At 42.1% G+C, this 21,354-nt stretch overlaps 1 protein-coding gene across 4 annotated transcripts in view; it reads left to right on the forward strand.

The window, feature by feature from the left end:
• SYNE2 (spectrin repeat containing nuclear envelope protein 2) overlaps nucleotides 1–21,354 on the forward strand; it is a 315,865-nt gene that overhangs the window by 265,972 nt on the left and 28,539 nt on the right. For 3 of the 4 annotated variants that reach the window (XM_032405277.1, XM_032405280.1, XM_032405278.1), the window contains exons 95-99: nucleotides 482–676; nucleotides 2,693–2,818; nucleotides 8,322–8,477; nucleotides 10,559–10,717; nucleotides 11,760–11,926. In XM_032405277.1, the coding sequence (XP_032261168.1) occupies nucleotides 482–676; nucleotides 2,693–2,818; nucleotides 8,322–8,477; nucleotides 10,559–10,717; nucleotides 11,760–11,926 (803 nt within the window). Of the gene's footprint in view, nucleotides 1–481; nucleotides 677–2,692; nucleotides 2,819–8,321; nucleotides 8,478–10,558; nucleotides 10,718–11,759; nucleotides 11,927–20,040; nucleotides 20,356–21,354 lie in introns of those variants that run through there. The other variant, XM_032405281.1, reaches the window with a different exon arrangement.

Below are 21,354 nucleotides of genomic sequence, written 5' to 3' on the forward strand. Positions count from 1 at the left end.
CCACTCCAGCAACCCTCAGTTTGTTTCCTGAGATTAAGAATTCCTCATATCAGTGAGGTCATATGATACATGTCTTTCTCTGTTTGACTTATTTCGCTCAGCATAATACCCTCCAGTTCCATCCACGTCGTTGCAAATGGCAAGATCTCATTCCTTTTGATGGCTGCATAATATTCCATTGTATATATATACCACATCTTCTTTATCCATTCATCTGTTGATGGACATCTTGGCTCTTTCCACTATTGGAAATTATCTTAAGAACGCATTATTTGGTGTAGTGTGTAGTAGTGTAAAACATGAGCCTTAGGTGTGTGTGTGTGTCTGTATGTGCATGTGCACGCATTCTAATCTCATTTGCCTAATTTATATCTAACATTTGTTAGTAGGGAAAAGCTCTGAAGGGAACGTTCACAAATGCATACAATCACATTTTGATCATATCAGAGGCTTAAGGAAATCACTTTTTTTTTCTTTTTAGAGTAAAGAAATTCATTTTCAGAGACGGCAAACTACCTTTGAACTAACCTTAGAAGCTGGGGAGAAGTTACTGAACACAGCTAACCTGGAAACTAAAGAGTTGATTGACAAGAAAATCAGTCAACTTCGGGACAACTGGAAGGACACAGAGCTCCACGTAGGAGAGCTGATTAAACAGTTGCAGAACAATGTAGAGGTAAACTCACCATTTACTCTTCAGGATACTCAGATGCAGTACATGGAGTTTTTGTTTGCTGGGCAAAAATGGGCATGATTTTAGGAAATCACAGTATTGTAAGTTTTCCAAGGGACCTTGAATCCTAATCCATGAATCATGCCAGTTACTTACTGTAAAATAATAATAGAGCATTGAAAAAGCTCGATGTTAAGTATATAAATACTTGAGGTTCTATTTTATATCCACTTTTACGAAATAGGAAGTGTAGTTGTGTTCCATGGCAGTTCTATATACAAAGCTAATGTTCACATGTGGTCTGTCCTTGGGCATAGTATATGAAAATAAACACAGTGATACTTCTTCTGTCGTCAGAGAATGTGCCTTTCCACATAAGCACATGTAAGAATTTCCCAGATAATTTATGATTATATTTTCAAGAACCAAAATGTTTTATTCTGTGCCATTGTTGGGAAAAGAATTATTTTTGTTATCCTAAAATATACCGAGATGTTCTTAAGGACTCTGAGGTGCTTTGAACCTAAGGCCCTACACAGCTATGCTCTCCGAGTAATTTTGTGGTTTTTATTGTTTTTCTTTTATTTTCTTCTCTACACATTATTTAAAGTGGCCTCTGCTTAATTTTTGTTTCTCTGAGCATACCTACTCCTTATGGCCCACTTTCCTTCCTGATCTGTTGTACGTGTACCAAATCCAGATAACCAAGCTTCTCAGAGATAGTTTTGGTTTTTGTTTTTTTGTCTTTTTTGAGTAAAGAATAAGTATGTGCTGAGTTAGGGCCTGAACATCTGTCCTATGAGTAAAGTATCTGAATTTTATTTGGTATATGGGCTATGTGAAATTCATTAACTAGCAAGTATTTGTCGAGCATTTTGCCCTGGTTGTAAAACATGGTGGTAAAGGTAGCTAATGGTTTGGAGGCAGAAATAAGGACTCAGTTTTGTTCCTCTCTCCACTTTCCTCTTGGTTGTGTTGCAGAGAGTTGATGTTGCTAGACAAGTGACTTCCCCTTCTGTGAATTCTGCGTTACTGTAGAATAAGGCCAACCCAGGCGTGTTTAGGTATAAGCTGTACTGAGGAATAAGATAGTGTTTGACTTCATGTTTGTCTACTTTTAGTAACCTCAGGACTAGAAATTTATCCCAATGAATCCATTATAAATATTCTGAACTTGGAAATGCAGGCAACTGTTTTCTCCATAATAGAAGGTTAAAGGAAGAGAGATGGTGTGAAAGAATGGCATTGCGGGGGTGGGGGCGGGGGCTGGACTGCGTCCTCAGATCAACCCTTGACTGGTCTGCTTCTGACCGCATGTCCTTGGCCAGTTTTCTCTGAGCCTCAGTTTTCACATTTTAAAATGTGAAGCCCTGTGTGTCTCCTAAGATTATTATAATTACAGTGAGATAATGAAGTTGAGAAGGCTTTGGTAAACTGTAAAGTGCTCTAAGCAGAAGGTGGCAATCTCAGTGGTGAGAAATGTCGAGTGAAGTTTCACTGTGAAAGGGTCCCTGAAGCCAGGCTACTTCAAGAAAGAGAGAGCAGAGGGATGATGTGAGACAAGAAGACAAGAAGAGTAGTTGAGGGCTTTTGCTTTATGCTGGTATGATAGTGTGTGCCCAAGACTGTCAATGTTAAAAATTAATCCTTAATAGTAGCCTTTTAAATGTGAACTCCCCCCACCCCAAAACGTGAACTTTCCCAAAACTGAAATAGGAATAAGATTAGATAGATTGAGGATATAGGGAAGGAAGAAGAAATATTTCGAAGCAAAAGCCAGTCAACTCAATAGTTGAGCCACACATAAAGCTGCGCCAGAGATATTCTGCTTTTAGACCAGGCTGCTCAAGACAAGGAACTGGGTTTCTGTGTGATTTACAAAAACACATTTATTGGAGTGGATTAAATGAGTTATTCTGTTTCTACAATTCATTCTTAATGACTGAGCCACCCAGGCGCCCCTACAATTCATTCTTAAAAAGCAAAGTACTTACCAATTTTAATACTGTTTTCAAATAGACCTGGGACCAGTGTGAAAAGAAAATCAAGGAGTTGAAAAGCAGGCTGCAAGTTTTAAAGGCACAAAGTAGAGATCCTCTTCCAGAACTTCATGAGGACCTCCACAGAGAAAAAGAGCTGATTAAGGTATTGAAAGCTGGGAAGGGGGTTCAAGATAATCACTTACTGCTTTTGAGAGAAGTTGAAGTGTTTGTTTGCCTTTCTATTCTGTGTTGAAACTGTGTTTCCATGTTCAGTCAGAAAACATTTTGCCTGTCTTCTGTCAAAAAAAAAACATCCTGGTCTCCAAAGCAATTGGAATGGATGCTCTTTGAGATCCATGTGTGAATACGAGAAAGACTTGCAGAAATTCTTCTTAGGAATTGGGGGAGGGGAGTTCTCCTCCAGGTCCCCTTTCTATTTCTCTCCTCTGTAATATAACGTGTGCCCTTTGAGATTACACTGAAACCTGTTCCCTTAACGAATGACCTTGTGTTTGAAAAGAGAGTAAAGTATTACTATAGAATTCATTTTTTAGAAGCCAAGCGGTTGGACTTTTTGCTCAAATATAACATTTTTATAAAACCTTCCAAACTATATTCTGCCTAGTTGATACAACACTGGCAATTATTCCTGGGTATTTTAGGCCTTTGCTGAAGATTTTTGCAGAAGAATGAATAGGAGTTTGGACCGGTAAAATTCCCAGGTCAGGGACAACTCACCTCTCTTCCCTATCTGCAGGTTTGATGTTTAAAAAACATCCAGAGTCAAATGGAATGATCTTTTATCTTGATCAGGAATCAAACTGAAAAAATTAGGAAGAAATGAGTATTCTCATCCTTCAAGCTATGCTGGAAACTAGTGTGCTTCAGTCTGCATCTTTTTTCTTCATTGTAAAAATATTCCAACATGGAAAAAATTTCCAACATAACAAATAATATGACAAACTGCCACGAAACCATCACCCAGCTGAAAAAATAAAACATTTCAAATACAGTTGACACGCCCTGCATAATCCCCAATGTACTTCCCCTCCCCAGAGGGACCCACAACCCTGAATGAAGTGTTTTATCATTCACGTGCACTACTTTATAGTTTTCCTACATGCGTGTGTAGCTCTCAATGAAATATAGAAGTATTACTTTTGTTTTTCAACCTTATATAAGCAGTGCCATTACTCCACACTAAAGTCATACAGATACATGCCTACATTTTCAAGTTTTGTTTTGTACATTTATATCCTTATTCATTTAAGAATTGATTTTTGCATATGTTTTGAGGTAAAGATCCAATTTTTAATTTACTCATAATGGAAAATCACATGGATGACCATCGTCCTGGTGCCCATTCTCCAGTGTCAAATATCAAGTTGCCATATATGTGGGATTTTTTTCTTGGGGCTCTATTCTGTTGATTTGCTTACCTCAGCCTTTATATCAAATTATCTTGATTACTGAGCTTTTTTTAAAATAACAAATCCTCATTTCAGGCGTGATGTGTACTCCTACTTTGTTCTCCCACATGCGTATGGATGTCCTTGGGTCTTCGATCTTCCACAACATTTAGAAGCAGTTTGTCAAACTAGGCAAAGTCCTGATAAGAGTTTTAGTGGAATAGTATCAAATTTATAGATACATTGGGGAAAATGAGCATCTTTTTGTTACTGAATACTCCTGTTCCTGCAGATGGCATGTTTCTCTCCTTTTAGTCATGTTCAATAATGATGTATAATTTTCTTTAGTACTATACATCTTTTGTTAGATTTCTTTCTTGGCATGTTATTTTTGACACTGTTGAAAATACTTTTTCTAATTATATTTTCTATTTATCACTGGTGCCTAGAAATAATAACTTTTGGTTGATACTATATTCAGTCATCTTGCTAAAATATTTTGCTAATTCCAATAATTTGCATAATCTTTTAGGTGTCTATGTAGACAGTCACCATCTGTGAAAAATGACTCTTCTTTTGTTTCTTCCTTTCTTTCTATGTATTTTTTTCCTGTTCTTTCTATACTGGTCAGTACCTCCAGAACATTTTTTAGTATAATTGATAGGTGGCTCCTTCATGTCATTCCTGATTTTAAAGAGAATAATTCTGACATTTTACCACTAAATATGGTATTTGCTGATGATGGCTTTATTAGGTTAAGAAAATTCCTACCTATCCCTAATTTTCAACATTTTTATGATCTCTACATCTTTAGTAGATCTAGATGTCAGGGACAGTGGAGAAAATTTGGAATCATACTCTCAGTTGACACATAGAGTTCCCTTCCATAAAGTCTAGAAACCAGTGCAGAATGTGAACTGTAAACTCCTAAGAAGGCATAGTATTTCCCAAGTGTCACACTCTTCAGCTTCCAGTGGGATCTTTTCAGCTTCTACAGCCTCAGTGTTCTATCTCTCAGTGGAAAAATCAGGAAGAGAGACCAAGAGCATTGAGTTCACTGATCCCATGACCATATTCCAAAAAGAACTCAAGTAACCCGAATCCTGTCTAGGAGAGTGTTTATCACCGCTGAGTTACTTGGGAGAGATACACCAACCATTTGACCATCTGAGCTTTACTCTCCTTCTCAGAAGATGACATTCTCATTACATCTAAGTTGACATATAGACTAGCACTTCATTACATACTAGCTTTTCACTGTTACCAAAATTGGTCTAGTGGACATCTGTGTTTATAAGACTTGTCAAATGATTGAGCTCGGGGGACAGTTTTATTTTTAAAATAATTGTTCAGTTAGTAATATTGTCACATGGTTCAAAATTCAGAAGGTGCAAGAGGCATACATGAAAATTCTTTCTCCCATTGGTTCCTCTCCACAAAAGCAATCAGTGTTACCAATTTGTTTTTGTGTTGTTTTTTTTTAATCTAATTGTTTTATTCCAAGCCAGCAATTTTTCTAGCATCCTTCAGAGAAGGGTCTTTTCTTTCACCACTGATTTATGAGTCCTTCTTTAGCATGTATTAAATTCTAATTCAGGCAGTCAACAAATATTTTTTTAAAGATTTATTTATTTTAGGGGGTGGGGGAGGGGTAGAGGGAGAGGCTCTTAAGCAGACTCAGCGCTGAGGGTGGAGCCCAATGTGGGGCTTGATCCCCAGACCCTGAGATCATGACCTGAGCTGAAACCAAGAGCCAGTTGCTCAACCGACTGAGCCACCCTGGGGCCCCAGTGTTACCCATTTGTTGTATATTCTTCCAAAGATGGTCTATGCATATACAGGCCAATATTTATATAGCTACACATTCATTTTTTGGTCCTGTTTTTACCCAAATGGTAAGGTGAAAAATGGGACTTGACAACCCCCCTGGTAAGTGAGGGCACAGGCGGAGGTTTTAATGCCGCCATGCTGTGTCCGAGTCCAGTCAAGGACTGTGCTGCTTCACTTCATGTGGTCAAACAACTGATGAGTCCGAGAAAGCTCCTCTGAGGAACTACCTTTGTGTCTGAGATCTGGAAGTGTAAGTAGGAATTAACTAAATATATTTGTGGACGCATCAGGGCGAAATAAAGAAATACAAATTTAAATAATAACTAATCATTATATATATTAAAGTTGTCTAAACATATATATATATCTCCATACATATATATATGTATATATATATATATAAAACTCCAGAAAGTATGTGGAGATGATCATTCCTCTTAAAATGTAATTTGGCCATATTTATTAAGAATTATAAAAATGTCCATATTCGGGACGCCTGGGTGGCCCAGGCAGTTAAACGTCTGCCTTTGGCTCAGGTCATGTGGGATCAAGTCCCACATCGGGCTCCTTGCTCAGTGGGGAGCCTGCTTCGCCCTCTGCCTGCCGCTCCCCCTGCTTGTGCTTGCTCACCCTGTCTCTCTCTCTCTCTCTCTCTCTGTCTCTCTGACAAATAAAATCTTTAAAAAAAAAAGTCCATATTCAAAAGTTCTACACCTGTTAATTATCCTTTCAGTCATAGGAAGAAACCAAGTATCCAAACCAAATCAATTTAAACCTGGCTATGGAAAACAGAAACAGGCCTCCCTACTGTGCAGGCAGCTGAGCCTACACTGGTGAGCAGGGCCTTGGACAGGCTGAGCTTCCTGCCACCAGACCGGGGAATGCTGCATGAAGCTCCGTGGTCTTGGGGGTCTCTCGTTTTAAGTCAGTGAGTAGCACCCCTCCACCTGTGAGTCGTCCCCTTTATATTCTGTAGCCAGTGAAAGTGTTCCACACAGAATCTGCTCTCATCCACTCTACTAGAATCATGAGAGTAAAACTAGGTAACAAGAGTATGAAGTGGGGGACGCCTGGGTGGCTCAGTCGGTTAAGCGGCTGCCTTCGGCTCAGGTCACGATCCCAGAGTCCTGGGATCAAGTCCCACGTCGGGCTCCTTCCTCAGCCGGGAGCCTGCTTCTCCCTCTGCCTGCCGCTCCCCCTGCTTGTGCTCTGTCTCTCTCTCTGACAAATAAATAAAATCTTTAAAATTTAAAAAAAAAAGTATAAAGTGATGATTTTTCTTCTGATAAAGGTATCTCTGAATCTCCATGCAACCTTGAAAGAGAATTCTCTGGGCCATTTTACTGAATGTAAATTTTTGTCCTCAAGTTATGTGATCATGCCAGTGTCGCTTTTAGGACTCTGAAAATCAGTCAGAATTAACATACTTTTATTGTTGCCACCCCGAAGAGTCTTCTTTCTGTTGCAATAGGCAGGTATGAACGGAGATCCTTAAAACGTGCCAGAGAATGAAGAATTGTGAGCACAATAAGAATCTGGAAGACTCTTGAGTACTCGTTCCAGCACGTTCCTGTTGTGAAAGCAATTTTCTCAAGTCCTAGAAATCAAAAAGTTTAAATCTGACACATTTTAAATAACAGTGGTTTCCATGACCAGAGAGATTTTCTGCTAACCAAGTTCTGTCAGTTATTAGGGAAGAATTTATTTTTTTCTTCCGTTATACTCATTCTTTTTGAAACTTAACCAAAATAATCCCCTTTAGACAGAAGCTGTTGTTATGATTGTCATGGTAGCAACAATGCATTTCTTAGGGGTTTTTTTTGTTTTTTTTTTTAAGATGGAAAATCACACTTTATACAACATTTCTGTAACGTAGTTTCAGAATTAAAAGTGGGGGGGGGGGTGCCTCAGTGGCTCAGTCGTTAAGCATCTGCCTTTGGCTCAGGTCATGGTCCAGGGTCCTGGGATCCAGCCCCGCATCAGGCTCCCTGCTCAGTGGGGAGCCTGCTTCTCCCTCTCCCGCTCCCCCCTGCTTGTGTTCCCTCTCTCGCTATGTCTCTGTCAAATAAATAAATAAAATCTTTAAAAAAGTGTGTGTGTGAGATTGTTGCTAGACTACAAAAATAATTTCTTCTCAATATAGGTAAAGACCTACATGTTTTTAAAACAGAACTAATTATATAAAAATGTGAACTACCTGAGGAAATGAAAATAAAGGTGGAAAAGTTTTCTTTTGAGAAAAAGGTGGTGAAGAAAGAGCAGCCGCTGCCTTGGGCTGTTTCTCGTTCAGAACGTCCCGCCCCCTCCCCCGCTCCCCTTCCCCCGCCCCTCCCCCAGAGTCCAATCAAAAGATTAACCTACAGGTTTGGAAACAGCAGCAGCTTGAGTTGGAGTGATTCCACCCCCCCCCCCTTGTGTTAAATGCAGGAACTAGAGAAGTCTTTGGGCAACTGGACTCAGAACTTGAAAGAACTTCACACTATGAAGACCGACTTAACCCAGCACATTCTTGTGGAGGACGTGATGGTTTTGGAAGAGCAAACAGAGCATTTGCACAGACAATGGGAGGATCTCTGCTTAAGAGTAAGTCAGTTAACTGCAGGGCACGGCTGTTCTGGAGTTTATTGAAATGTCTCCGAAGGCCAGACAAAGTAGAAAGGGGCTTAATTTCATTGAACCGGAGGCCCTTTGCAGTTGGAGCCCGGGCCCGCTGCTGTCCCTTTAGAAGGCAGCACCGTGGGGTAACAGATTTGACCCTTTGTTTCTCCAGGGCTCAGTGCTGGTACTTTGTACACTTCTAATAAGCTTTTTAAAAACTCACCTTAGATAGGGGCGGAGGGGGGGATTGCGATTACGAGCAGCTGTGAGCACTCAGCGCTCTCTGTTGTGTAGGTGACAAGTTCCCATCGGGATATCAGAATCAGGACTTCAGCAAAGAGGTCTCGTCTGGCCTTAGGGCAGTATCTCTCTGGGCCCAACAAACAGCAGGCGTCCTTAGTGCCCCGCACAGGGGTGTTTTATCTGAGAACTCTGTTCTCGTGCAATCCGATGTTTCTTTCAAGTAGTTGGCTTTTTTCAAAACTCTAAAAGAAAGGATCAACAGCTCCACTTAGTATCTCAGTGGATCCCTTCTACTTATTAAAAATGAGATCGTGGTTATAGTCCGATACAGTACATGTTTGTGACAGGAGGGAACCAAAGGGTTCAAATAGATCTTTGTTTCAAGAACATAGAATTCTAAGAAAAATGAATTCCTTAATCTCATTTTTGTGAATTAAGAGATCTATTTAAAGTTGACATTTTTTTAATGCTTTTGGGTGCATTTTAATAAAGTAAAATCATTTTTCCTTCTTGGTTTTAGTATTTAATATTAATAATGAACTGTAATTTTAAATGTTCTGTTAGAATTTTTATTCATATTTTATGTAAAAAAATATTTAGGATACGTGAAAAGTATCCTAGAACGAAGGCAGAAGCAGAGACTGGGGCCCAGATGTTCCTAATTGTTACCATTAGGAAACCAATCAGAATGACGCTGTGCAAAATGCCAGGATTTTCAAAAGCTAAGATAAATAGATGCCCTTAGGAATGGAAACACAAAACTTGTTTTTTTAGGGATAGTTCTGAACACATTTGGCTGGGTGGATGTACAAGCCTTAGGTATTTTTGCCTTACTCTGAAAAGATCACTTTGTTTCCTTGTCCAGAGCAGGAAAGCCTCAGGGAGTTGCACCTTAGTTTCCCCATCTGCAAAGTAGGGGGTTAAAACTTTTATCAAAACTCTTTTAACTCTAAGATTTTAGAGATTTTTAAGAGCTGAGAATAATTTTGTCCATTTAGAAAGGCTGATTTGCATTCTTTAAATTTATATTTAAGTTGTAAATTTGAACCTTTTAAGGAGGGAAGAGGCTTTGTGGAAGCCAGCTTAGGGGTTGCTGATGTATAATGGAGTATTGGGTATTTGGGGTCAGCCTGCTTACTACAGACTAGTATTTGGTTCCATTTCCATAGTTTCCATCTAAAGCCATAGTGCATAATGGGAGGATAGATTAAATGAGTGATATGCATTTGTTTTTTTATTTTATTTTGCTTTATTTTTGAAATCTACCACTAAAATATTGAAATAACTTCAATTTTGTAGTCCATTTGCATTACATATGTTAGATTTATGTTGTGACCTAGATTACAGTTTTTAAGTTAAATAGGCAGGACATTGGTCTTAAATAGGAATAAGGACTTGATCATGTTTAAACAGGTAAAAAGATTTGGGTCATAAAACTGTAAATGAGCATGTAGCAGGCCATCAGTAAATGCATGTTGAAAGAACAAGGATCAGAAGAAATCTGGGTGATGTTTAATGTATTTAACCTTCCCTGTTTCTAATTTTTAATATAACCTGGTAATAATAGATATGCATTGGATAAAACTGAATTCTTTCGGTAAGTTACACTTTAGACACAATCTTTATTTTGTTGCTTTTTATGGCACTTATCAAAGGTGTAACTATTGATGTTGAACCCTAGGTATTAGGTAAACAGTGATTTAAGTCTGTAGGGTTACTGATGAAAATGAATGAAATTCCTAGTCTTTTTAATAGGGGGGAAGGAAAAGGAAATGTTTTCCTACCTGCCTATATTCAGCTGCCAAATGCATTTTCATTTCTAGGTGGCTATACGCAAACAGGAGATTGAAGACAGACTCAATTCATGGATTGTGTTCAATGAAAAAAATAAAGAGTTGTGCGCATGGCTGGTGCAGATGGAAAACAAAGTTCTACAGACAGCAGATATTAGTATTGAAGAAATGATTGAGAAGTTACAGAAGGTAAGCAGGAGTACCCCGATGATTGCACTTATGACTACCACGGAACTCCCCGCTCTTGCTCACAGGCTCAAAGTGGCATAACGTTATAGATCCATTTCTATAACATTGCAGAAATATGAAGAGCCTTTCTCACTATCTTTATTCCTTCTTAGAGAAAAGCTGGTAAGTGAGGATTCCAGAGAGATGGGAAGTGTGGGACCATTCCAGGGGGGGCACTGTGCTTTCTGTGCTTTCTCTCGGGAAGTCTGGCCAGAGCAGGGGCTCTTATCAGCTTAAGCATCAGGTCACACCCCCAGCGACTTACGGCTTCTGGTGGCTACTATGAAGGAGCTCTCCTCGCCAAAGGGGAGGGGCCGGCGGCAACTGGGTTTATAAATCTGAAATGGCCACCAGGTGCCACAGGGAAGGGGCGCCTGGGTGGATCAGTCGATTGAGCATCTGCCTTTGGCTCAGAGAGCATGATCCCAGTGTTCTGGGATCTGGCCCTGCGTTGGGCTCCCTGCTTGGCAGGGGAGTCCGCTTCTCCCTCTCCCTCTCCCCCTGCTCATGTGCTCTCTCTTGCTTGCTCACTCTCTCTCAAATAAATAAAATCTTAAAGGGGGGGTGGATTCTTGGTGCAGTCATCCAAAATGGCACTTAGTGATGATATAGGTTAATTTAGTTATACTCTGTTGTCCTCGGTAACCCAGTAGGTTAGATTAGAACAAATCTGGGAGGGGAAACCAAGGCTACTGAATTAAGAAAGTAACTACTGGGGGCACCTGGGTAGCATTTGACTCTTGATCTCAGCTCAGCTCTTGATCTCAGGGCATGGAGCCTACTTTAAAAAAAAAAAAAAAGTAACTGCTGCCTTACACATTATACATGTGCCAAGTGGGCGTTGTTTGACTCGTTAGCTCCTCACTGACGAGTTGCATTAACAGGTGTGAAGTTTTTGAATTTTTTTTTTTTTAAATTTCAAGAGGCAGCTGTATGCTTGTGACTGGCGAAGAAATGAGTTTTCAGTAGTAACTGAGGCTTTGTATTTTGGTGCCTTTCCCAGGACTGCATAGAAGAGATAAACTTGTTCAGTGAAAACAAGTTACAGTTAAAGCAGATGGGTGACCAGCTGATGGAGGCCAGCAACAAGACAAGAGCAGCTGAGATCGAGGACAAGCTCCACAGAGTCAGCGACCACTGGCAGCACCTCTTTGACGTCATTGGATCGAGGTGAGGAGTGGCCTACGAGTTACTCCTATTCCGCGGGTACAGTGCTTACTTCACAGATCTAGAAACTGAGCTCAAGCTCACAGCTCAAAACTGAGCTCAGTCGTGCTTGAAGGCAATCCAGCAGTTTTATAAGCTTAGAAAGGCAAAATTTGGTAAAAAATGAGTGGAAATTCTTATTTCAACATTTTAGGAAGATTATATTATAGTATATCACGCTTTAGTATTTTTTTCTTTAGCTTAAAATTTTGCATGAAGCTAGGTTTAAATGAGAGTTGGAGATTTAACTAGAGAAGAGATCCTTGAGGAGGTACTATTTAGAGATTTTAACTCTGCTTTAGGATTTGCATGTCCCCCAAATGAAATCCTGCCTGCCTATTCCTGCTTGTATGTGCCAATGTAAGTAGGTCAGGACACAGGCCTGATTTCTAGATGCTGGTCTGCAGGTCCCCCACTGCCCTGCCCCCACTGCAGGGGTTTGGCACACTCGAGGCAGGGGTCCTCCACAAGTGTGTGCTCAGCATGCCAGGCCCCACTGGGCATCTGGTCCTAAGATGTGGACTTAAGACACATGTCTGTGGCCACAAATCAAAGCTAAATTCTCTAGGGCAACCGTATCAGAAATAAGACTGGTAATTTTATCTCCCCTCACAAATTAATGAAGGTGATGCCCCCCCAAAGCTTTTAAGGGCCTTTTGTCTTCAAATTCTCTCTCCAAAGACAGACCCCCAACCAAAGTGTTTTTCACGTGCAACCTGACATAGGAAAAAATGGTCACTCAGCTCTGGGACCATCCATGCAGCTTTGTGTTTATCCCGGCTGAGTGAGTCTTTCCCATAACAGTGTGTTTAGGTGTTTTGAACACACATATAAAGCAGAACATACAGGAGAACCTGTAAGGAGAATGAAGAATTAGGGAGTAATGAAAATAAGATACTCTTAATAATTTGGCATTTATTTCCTTGACCTCATTGTTACTGTAAACTATAAGTGAACCTGGTTCAATCAGCAAGGGCGCCAGGTTAAGTGCGATGAGAATTTACAGACAGGAAGTAAGATGAGTCAATTACATTAATGGGAGCAGCTGTAAAGCCAAGTGGTTTGAGAGCTCAGAGCTCGTCTCCTGGAGTGGGGGTGGGGATTAGGAGAGCCTTACAGAAGAGGGGTGTTACCAGATGGTCCTGAGCGAGAGGTTGGGATCCTTGAACATTACTGGTGGCAGAGACAGACGTTTGTTGTGAGCAAAAAGGTACAGAGATGGGGCGCCTGGGTGGCTCAGTTGGTTAAGTGTCTGCCTTCAGCTCAGGTCATGATCCCAGGGTCCTGGGATCCGACCCCTGCCCCTCCCCCTGCTCATGCTCTCATGTTCTCTCTTAAATAAATAAGTAAAATCTTTTTTAAAAAAGGTACAGAGATAGAGCAGCATGAAAGTCTTTCAGGAAATGACAAGAAGCTCCATTGGTTCAAATATAGGAGATGAAGCTAGAGAGGTAGGTTTAAGCTAAAGCTTAAAAGACCTTCAATCTCAACTGAAGACTTGGCCTCTTAAAAGTCTGAGTCATTCATGGTTCTTTAGCAGTCGAAGGCCTGCTGAAGACAAATATTAGGGTGATTTGGCTGGCAGCGTAGGCTGGGCTGAATTTGACTTCTCTTTGTGCCAGTTGAAAAAAAAATCTATATAAATCCATGGCAGTAACCCAAATAAGGATTAAGAGTGCAGGTTTTGAGCATGTCCTGACTTCTCACTTACTTATGGTAGAAACTTGAGTAGTATCTAACCTTTCTAAGCCTCAGTTTCCAAATCTGCAAAAAGTGTCTTAACAGCACTGCTTACGTCAGAGGCTGCTGTGAGGCTGGATGGCGCATGTCTTGCGTGTGGCCCAGGACCAGTGTGTGGAAGCCAGCATTTACTGAGTGGCTGTTACCACTGTTTTTCCCTAGTAAGACTCAAAGACAAAGTACTATGTTTGTTAAATGGGAGAGGATTTCCTCAGTTGTGTCTAATACTGAGCGGTCTTTCCTCCATGAGACCAGTGTCTTGAACTATCTTATTTCCAGTGCTTAGAACAGTGCCTCGGATATCTGTTGAAATGAACATTCCAGTGCATAAGAATGTGATCATTTCTGTTGGGTAAATTGTGTCTAGTATGTCTTTGTTGACATTGTCTTTACGTCCTAAATCCTCTTGGGCACCTGGCACTGATCGAGGGTGTGACGACATCAGACCTGTTTATGGATCATTCAGGAACAGGGTCTAGATTATGCTTCCTGAAGACTAGAGTGACAGCCTATTCTTAATCATTCATGCTTTGGTTCTATAACTTTGGAGTTTAATAGGCTCTTTCCTTTCCTCCCTTCTCTCTGGCTGCCTGTCTTCAGCCAATTCCTTGGTGGGAAAGAGATAAAACAGCAAGTGAAATTTCATTAGTCGTCTTGGAAGGAGCAATTAGCAAAGTAAGGAGTTGAAATAATAGCAGATATATTGGCTACCAGCTGTATTCTTGACTGTGTGCTTAAAAAGTATGATTTCACTTAATCTTCTTTGTAATTCTGAAAGGTAGATACCATTATCCCATTTTAGAGATACGGAAACTGAGACACTGAAGATAAGTAACTTGCCCATAGTTACATAGCCAGCATATGAGGCCACCAGGATTTCAACCCATAGTTGTGCTGCTTCCCTGCTACCCCAGACTCTTCTGGTTTGTAATGAGGAGAGCAAACGAGAGTCTAATCCCTTCAAAACTGAAGGACTGGGAACAGAGTAACTTATCTTAAAGCAAAGACCAGGTGAGTCAGATGGCTGAGAGCCTAAGAAACTCCGAGTTGAGTTTCCCCTTCAGGTGAATTTGTGGATTGACGCAGCAAGCTGGGACCTGCCATAAATCAGCCTCATGTAGAATTAGCTCCTTGTCTCATCTCTGACACTGATTTCCTGCTGGGCCCTACACAAAGGCATCATCACTGGGGAAGGGGGTTAGGGGTCCAGGCTGCAGAATTTAGATTTGAGCAGTGCCAAGCAGAACCTATAGTCCTGCAGGATGCGCAGGCTGTTAGCCCACAGAATTCTGGACACCATTTAACCTTTTCTCTCTTGCTCACAGTATTCTGCTGCTTCACTCCTATAGCAGGGGCAACATTTCATAAGTAAGATTTGGAGGGAGACCCTACATAAGTACCCAGCCTCATGACTTCAGGATTTTAACTACAAACATGTAGAATGGTGTTTAAAAGTCTATGATCTCAGTAAGTCAGGTTTAATTCACTGGAAAAAAAAAATTTTTTTTAAGGCCTGTTGTTTTGGGTATGTTCTCAGCAAAATAGAGGTAAATTTCAAAAGACTTGGTAAAACCATTTCAAGTAGTAGGCTTCCTTATGGGATGGATAGGGGAGGAAATTGGTGTCGTTTTGGAAGTTAGGTTCCTTGTATAAATCCTTTCATTCTTGGAACAATCCTGCAAGGTCCGTATCCTCTATTTTACCGAGAGGCACACTGCGGGTCAGAGAGGGTAAATAACTGACCCCAGGGCAGAGGCGATTCTGCACTGGGTGGGGATGAAACCAGGGTCTGTCTGTCATGCTGCACCATGCATCAAAAGAGCACTGGGCTCCTTTGAGACCTGGCCTTTTAGAGGTAGTTTATTAGAATTTTTCTAAAATGTAATCTCCGTGTGGAATTTATTGTCTACTCCAGAGCAATGGTTCTCAAACTTAAACATGTATCAGAATCCCTAGAGGGCTCATGAAAACCTGGGTTGCCGGACCCCACCCTCAGAGCTTCTGATTCTGTAGGTCTGGGTGGGGCCAAGAATGAGCATTTCTCACAAGTGCCCAGGTATTGCCAGCGGTGCTGGTCAGGGGAACAGAGAGTAGAGCGAGCAGCAGGGCCAAGTGACAGGGTGCTGCACCAAAAGTCAGAGCCCCTGGACCTGCCACCTACTCTGAACAAGCCTTGTGACCTCTGTGAGCCCCGATCTCCTTGTTGATAAACTATGCACCAGAGCCTGGCAGAGAAAGCAGCAGGACAGCGATGGGTCTGCCCGTCCACATCCACTGTTAGCCCCTGGTGCAGTTCAGTGTGGTTATATGGTAATAGAGGGGGAGAAAGCAAGCTCAGACCCAAACCACTGTTCTTTCTCTCCTGGTACAGTGTTCTTCAGCTTGTATAAAATCGTTAAAGCAGAGAACCTGAGGGCTACATCTCCTGAAATAACCAACTAATCAAAGAAGGGAGCAGGGGAGCCTAAGTCAGCCTTAATGCTGATTCCTCACATAAGGTTACCTAGGCCCTGGTGTAGACATCAGAATTCACAGAACTGGCTCTCCCATCAGAATTCGCTGCAGGAGCTTTTAGCAATCCTTGTGGGCCCTGGAGCAGCTTTTTACACTTGTAACATCTAAACTCTTTTCTTTTTTTTTTAAGATTTTATTTATTTATTTGACAGGGAGAGACAGACCGCGAGAGAGGGAATACAAGCAGGAGGAGTGGGAGAGGGAGAAGCAGGCTTCCCGCAGAGCAGGGAGCCTGGTGTGGGGCTCGATCCCAGGACCCTGGGATCATGACCTGAGCTGAAGGCAGACGCCCAACGACTGAGCCACCCAGGCGCCCCTATAACATCTAAACTCTTATAAAACATGCTATTCATGGGCACCTGGGTGGCTCAGTTGGTTAAGTGGCTGCCTTCGGCTCAGGTCATGATCTCAGGGTCCTGGGATCGAGCCCCACATCGGGCTCCCTGCCCGGCGGGGAGCCCGCTTCTCCATTCCACCGCCTGCCACTCTCCCTGCTTGTGCACTCTCTCTCTCTTTCTCTCTGTCAAGTAAATAAATAAAATATTAAAAAAAATGCTATTCATTTAATCAACAGAAAGGCCATTTGTTTTTTTGAGGAGTTATTTGTTTTTTTGGAGGGTTTTGTTTGTTTGTTTTTAAGATTTTATTTATTTTTAGAGAGCGTATGAGTTGGGGGAGGAACAGAGGGAGAGGGATAAGCAGACTGCACTGAGTGCAGAGCCCGACTCAGGGCTGGATCCCACAACCCTGAGATCATGACCTGAGCCAAAAACAAGAGTTGGACGCCCAACCAACTGAGCCTTCCAGGCCCCCAGAAAGGCCATTTGAAACACTATATATTTTTTGGTGAATGGTGTGATTATTCTAGAACTCAATCTGATTTGATGACAAGAAAATTATGTACTAACTATGCTTATTTGACATACTAAATGAAGATTTAATTTTTTTTTAATTGTAGCTATTAAGGGCACCAGGCTTGGCTCATTAGGTAGAGCATGCAACTCTTGATTTCGGGGTTGTAAGTTCAAGCCCCACATTGGGTGCAGAGATTCCTTAAAATCCTTTAAGGGGTGCCTGGGTGGTTTAGTCGCTTGAGTGGCTGACTCTTGATTTTGGCTCAGGTCATGATCTCAGGGTTGTGGGATCAAGCCCCACGTTGCCGGGCTCTGCGTTCAACGTGGAGTCTGCTGGTCCTTCTCCCTTTGCTCCTTTCCCTGCTCATGTTTGTGTGCTCTCTCTCTGAACTAAATAAAATCTTGTTTAAAAAAAGCTTTTTTTAAAGATTTATTTATTTATTTATTTGACAGAGGAGCACAAGTAGGCAGAGCGGCAGGCAGAGGGAGAGGGAGAAGCAGGCTCTCCACTGATCAGGGAGCCCGACGTGGGGCTTGATCCCAGGACCCCAGGAACATGACCCGAGCCAAAGGCAGCCGCTTAACCGACTGAGCCACCCAGGCACCCCTAAAAAAAAAGTCTTTTTAAAAAATTTGTTTAAAATTATTAAAGCTATTAGCTATTCCTTCCTCATGTTTTCTTAGATAATATCTTTGAAAACGGACCCAGCTTAATGTGAATGCAGGAGAGACCACTAAAGAAGTTTTCAGAACTATCAGCATGTGCGATCCTCTGTTCTGGAGGCAGTTAGGCTACCTATTAGTGGGAACACTTTTGGCACAGGATGTTAGATGAGGGACAAAAGATGCCAAGTTGACTTGCTTCAGCCAACACAGACCAAACCTCTGAGAAAAGGGTCCTGCCCCCATGCCTACCCAGTATCCTGCCCTCAGTGGGACTCATGCCAGAAGAAGACTCAATCTGACACGTCTCACCTGTGTCTACTTTGATTTCAGAAACTCCCTGTGTAGACTAGATAGTTGAACTCCCTAAAAATCCATCTACTTTTGTTTCTCAGGACCCCTTCCCCATTTCATTACTCAAAGCCTTTGCTTCGTCCTATGTAGCAGGAGCCCTGTGGCCACAAGTCAGTCTATGTCTTTGGTAAGTCACTCTGGCTGGTTGTGGAGCCTCTTCAGAGACATGGGGCCAAGGGGAGTGGAGGCTCTTTTTAAAGACTCCTTCTAGCAGTATGTGTGAATGATCTGGTCAGAGCTGTCAATGCCTAAAACAAATGGGACAGCTAAGTGGAAAGACATACCCCAGAATGTTTACAGCGGGTATCTTTTGGTGTTGGCATCATCGATGATTGTAATTTTCTTTTTGCTTATCTGTATTTTCTGATGTTCATTACAGAAAAAGGAACATGGTTTTGTTTTGGTTTTTTCCTTAAAAAAATGTCATCAATGTTTTTACCTTTTGCCTTCATTTCTCTTGATGGTAGAGACGTGGCACCATTTAGGTCAATGTTTGAAGGAGGGACTTATTCAGACATGCTCCCATATGATCCTATGTAGACTAGATAGTTGTCTTACTGCCAGAAGGATCAAGTCCATGAAAAGAAACTTTTTAACCAAGCATAATTTTCACATTTCACCTACCAATGTGAAAAGCCCACCTATTGTATAATAGTAGCAATTAAACTGTTCTCATTTAAGCTCAGCAGTTATTACCATGGCAACTCTGTGTTGGGATTGTTTTTCTATCCTTTACAGAATGGGCAGGGAGATGTGTGCCTTTTTAAATTGATAAAGTTTTTCATTGCTCTCTTTTTATCTGTATTTTCTCAAGGTTAGTTTGGGAGACCAAACAATGCTGCTAGTCATAGAGTTGACTTGCTGTGGCCTGATCCAGTAGGACTGGAAGGATTTAGAGATTTTAGCACGGGAAGAGCCACATGTGGGATCGGCCTCCCCACTTCCATTTTCCTTCCGATCAGCCTGATCATTGCACCTCTGGAGCATGGGGCTGCTGCTCCTGGACCCTGCAGAAATGCTTTTTTGAGGGTTGGGGAGTTTCCTCGAGGAGACTGCAGCCCCACCAGTGCATTCGGGGGGCAGGCGGCATCCAGCAGCATCAGCAGGTCCAGTGTGCTAGGCTTTGGGGCCCATATTTAGCAGGACTCAGGGACAGCGAAGCGTGTGGGCACAAGTTAGATGTTGCATTTGGAGCGAGCTGTTTCCAAATCTGCACTCCCTAATTTCACTGGTCCAGAACGTGCTCTCTTTCAAGGTGAGGATGTAATAATTACTAAATGTTGGGCTTTAGGGACCCGTGAGAAATGATTGATATTGTCGAGTCTTAAAATAAGGCTGAGTGTGACCCTAAAAGGGACTGGATACAAACCAAGGGTGCTCTGGTAAACAGCCACTTGGCCTCCCTTAGAGAAACCAAGGTTAGGGATATGGAGAAATTTTCAGAGACATTATGGTAAACCTGGGAGGAGTTAACAAGGAAAATTGCAAAAATTCTTCCCCTGCCAAGTCTTGAAGCCATTAGTACTATAAGATAGAATTTTTTGCAAAAAGCAGAGGAATGGACTCAGTGAACTCTCTGCCTTACCTAAACCAGGGTGCACAGGGCGAAAAAGGCAGGGCAGAAACCCCAGGGGACCCCCCCCCAATCCCACCCCCAGAAATTTCTTCAGGAAGACCTGAGGAAGGCATTCCTGTTGGACTCAGGGGCTTTCAATTTTGCCATTTTTTTCAAACCTGAAACAGAAATTTGATTTGAAGAGGACAGAAATCCTCTTTTCTGTGCCCCAAATCTAAATGTTTCTTCCCTCCGTTTACAGCACTTCATAAATAACCCATAACCAAGATAACACTGTGACTTTCTTCCCAGTATTGCAATCCTGTAGCGTCAGAACAAAGACTGTGTGTGTGTGTGTTGAGTGTGTGTGTGTGAGTGTGTGTGTGTGAGTGTGTGTGTGTGTGCGCGCGCGCGCGCGCGCGCTCGAGAGAGGAAGGAGTGGAGATATTTGTTTATTGGAAGGGAGAAAACCGAGATTAAAACATGCAGTGAGCGGAGAGGCCGCTCGGTCCCTTCCCGGGGGCACTGCTTTGTGGCCGCGAGCCTGCGGGAGGGCGGCCGCCGGGGAGGATGCTGAGCCGGGGGATGGAGCCGCCCGCCGCCGCCGCCGCCGCCGCCGCCGGGGGAGGGGCCGCCTCGGCCCGGGAGGTGGAGGTGCAGCCGGGAACTTGGAGCTTCCGCTAACCAGGAGGAATGGTTTTTTCTCATCAACAGTAAGTGCCATTTCAGCCATCAGCTCAGCATATGGCCGAGGGGCGGCTGCGGCGTCTGTGTGTCTCGCTCTCTCACTCCCTCGTGTTGGTTACAATAGGAGTGACTGACGAGATGGTGGCTGTGTGTGCTCAGCCATCAGGGGGATGGTTGCTCTCCCGGTGTCCGCTCGCCTGTGGTGTCTGCAGTCAGCCTTTGACAAGCCGGGGAGAGGGGTGATGATGCTGCGTGGAAAATGGAAGTCCTCTGGCGACATAAGTGCTTCAAAGAGGCGATTAGCTCAAATGTCTTGTAATGCCCATGCCCCCCACATCAGGGCTTCAAGATCTTGGAGCAATTGATTATCTTACTATAAAGCTGTTTAGTCATTTAAAAAGATGCAATTGTACAGAATCTGTACAGTGTTTTTAGCAACTTCAGCTGCCCCACAGGTTTGCGTATCTGTTTGTTTCAGCATAAATTCAGATACTTCCACCATCTCTGTTGTCCTTAGTATTTTTTTAAGTTATGCTGTCCACATTGGCATGGGATTTTTTAAAATTTATGATCTAAGGTCTTTGTAGTTTAACTGTAGACCCTTTAGCATGTAGAGAATAGGAGTGAAATGTAAATTAATCCATAGAAATGAATTTGATATTAAAAGTCTCCATCACACATTGTAAGACTTAGGTCTGATACGTAGAGTGATATTAACAGGACTTGATTTTGTTTGTTTTGGAGGGAGAGCAGGGTTCATAAGTATTCTATTCTGATCTATCGCTATTAAAATAAAACTTTATTCACCTTGATTATTTTCTGCATTTCTACCCATAATCCCTGCAAAAGGTCTTCTAATTTGTAGCTACTCTTAGCAAAAATTCTTCTTTTGTTTGGTTTCATATAAAAATGCTTTAGTTCTCTCCAGGTCTTCCACTAATCCACACAGGTGAAAAACTTCCCCGTTGCACCTAAAAATGTTGTTTTTCCGATCCTCAGAATTAGAATTCAACTCAGGAAATGAC

Source organism: Phoca vitulina, unplaced genomic scaffold (genome assembly GCF_004348235.1).
Source record: "Phoca vitulina isolate PV1807 unplaced genomic scaffold, GSC_HSeal_1.0 scaffold7, whole genome shotgun sequence".
NCBI lineage: Eukaryota > Metazoa > Chordata > Mammalia > Carnivora > Phocidae > Phoca > Phoca vitulina.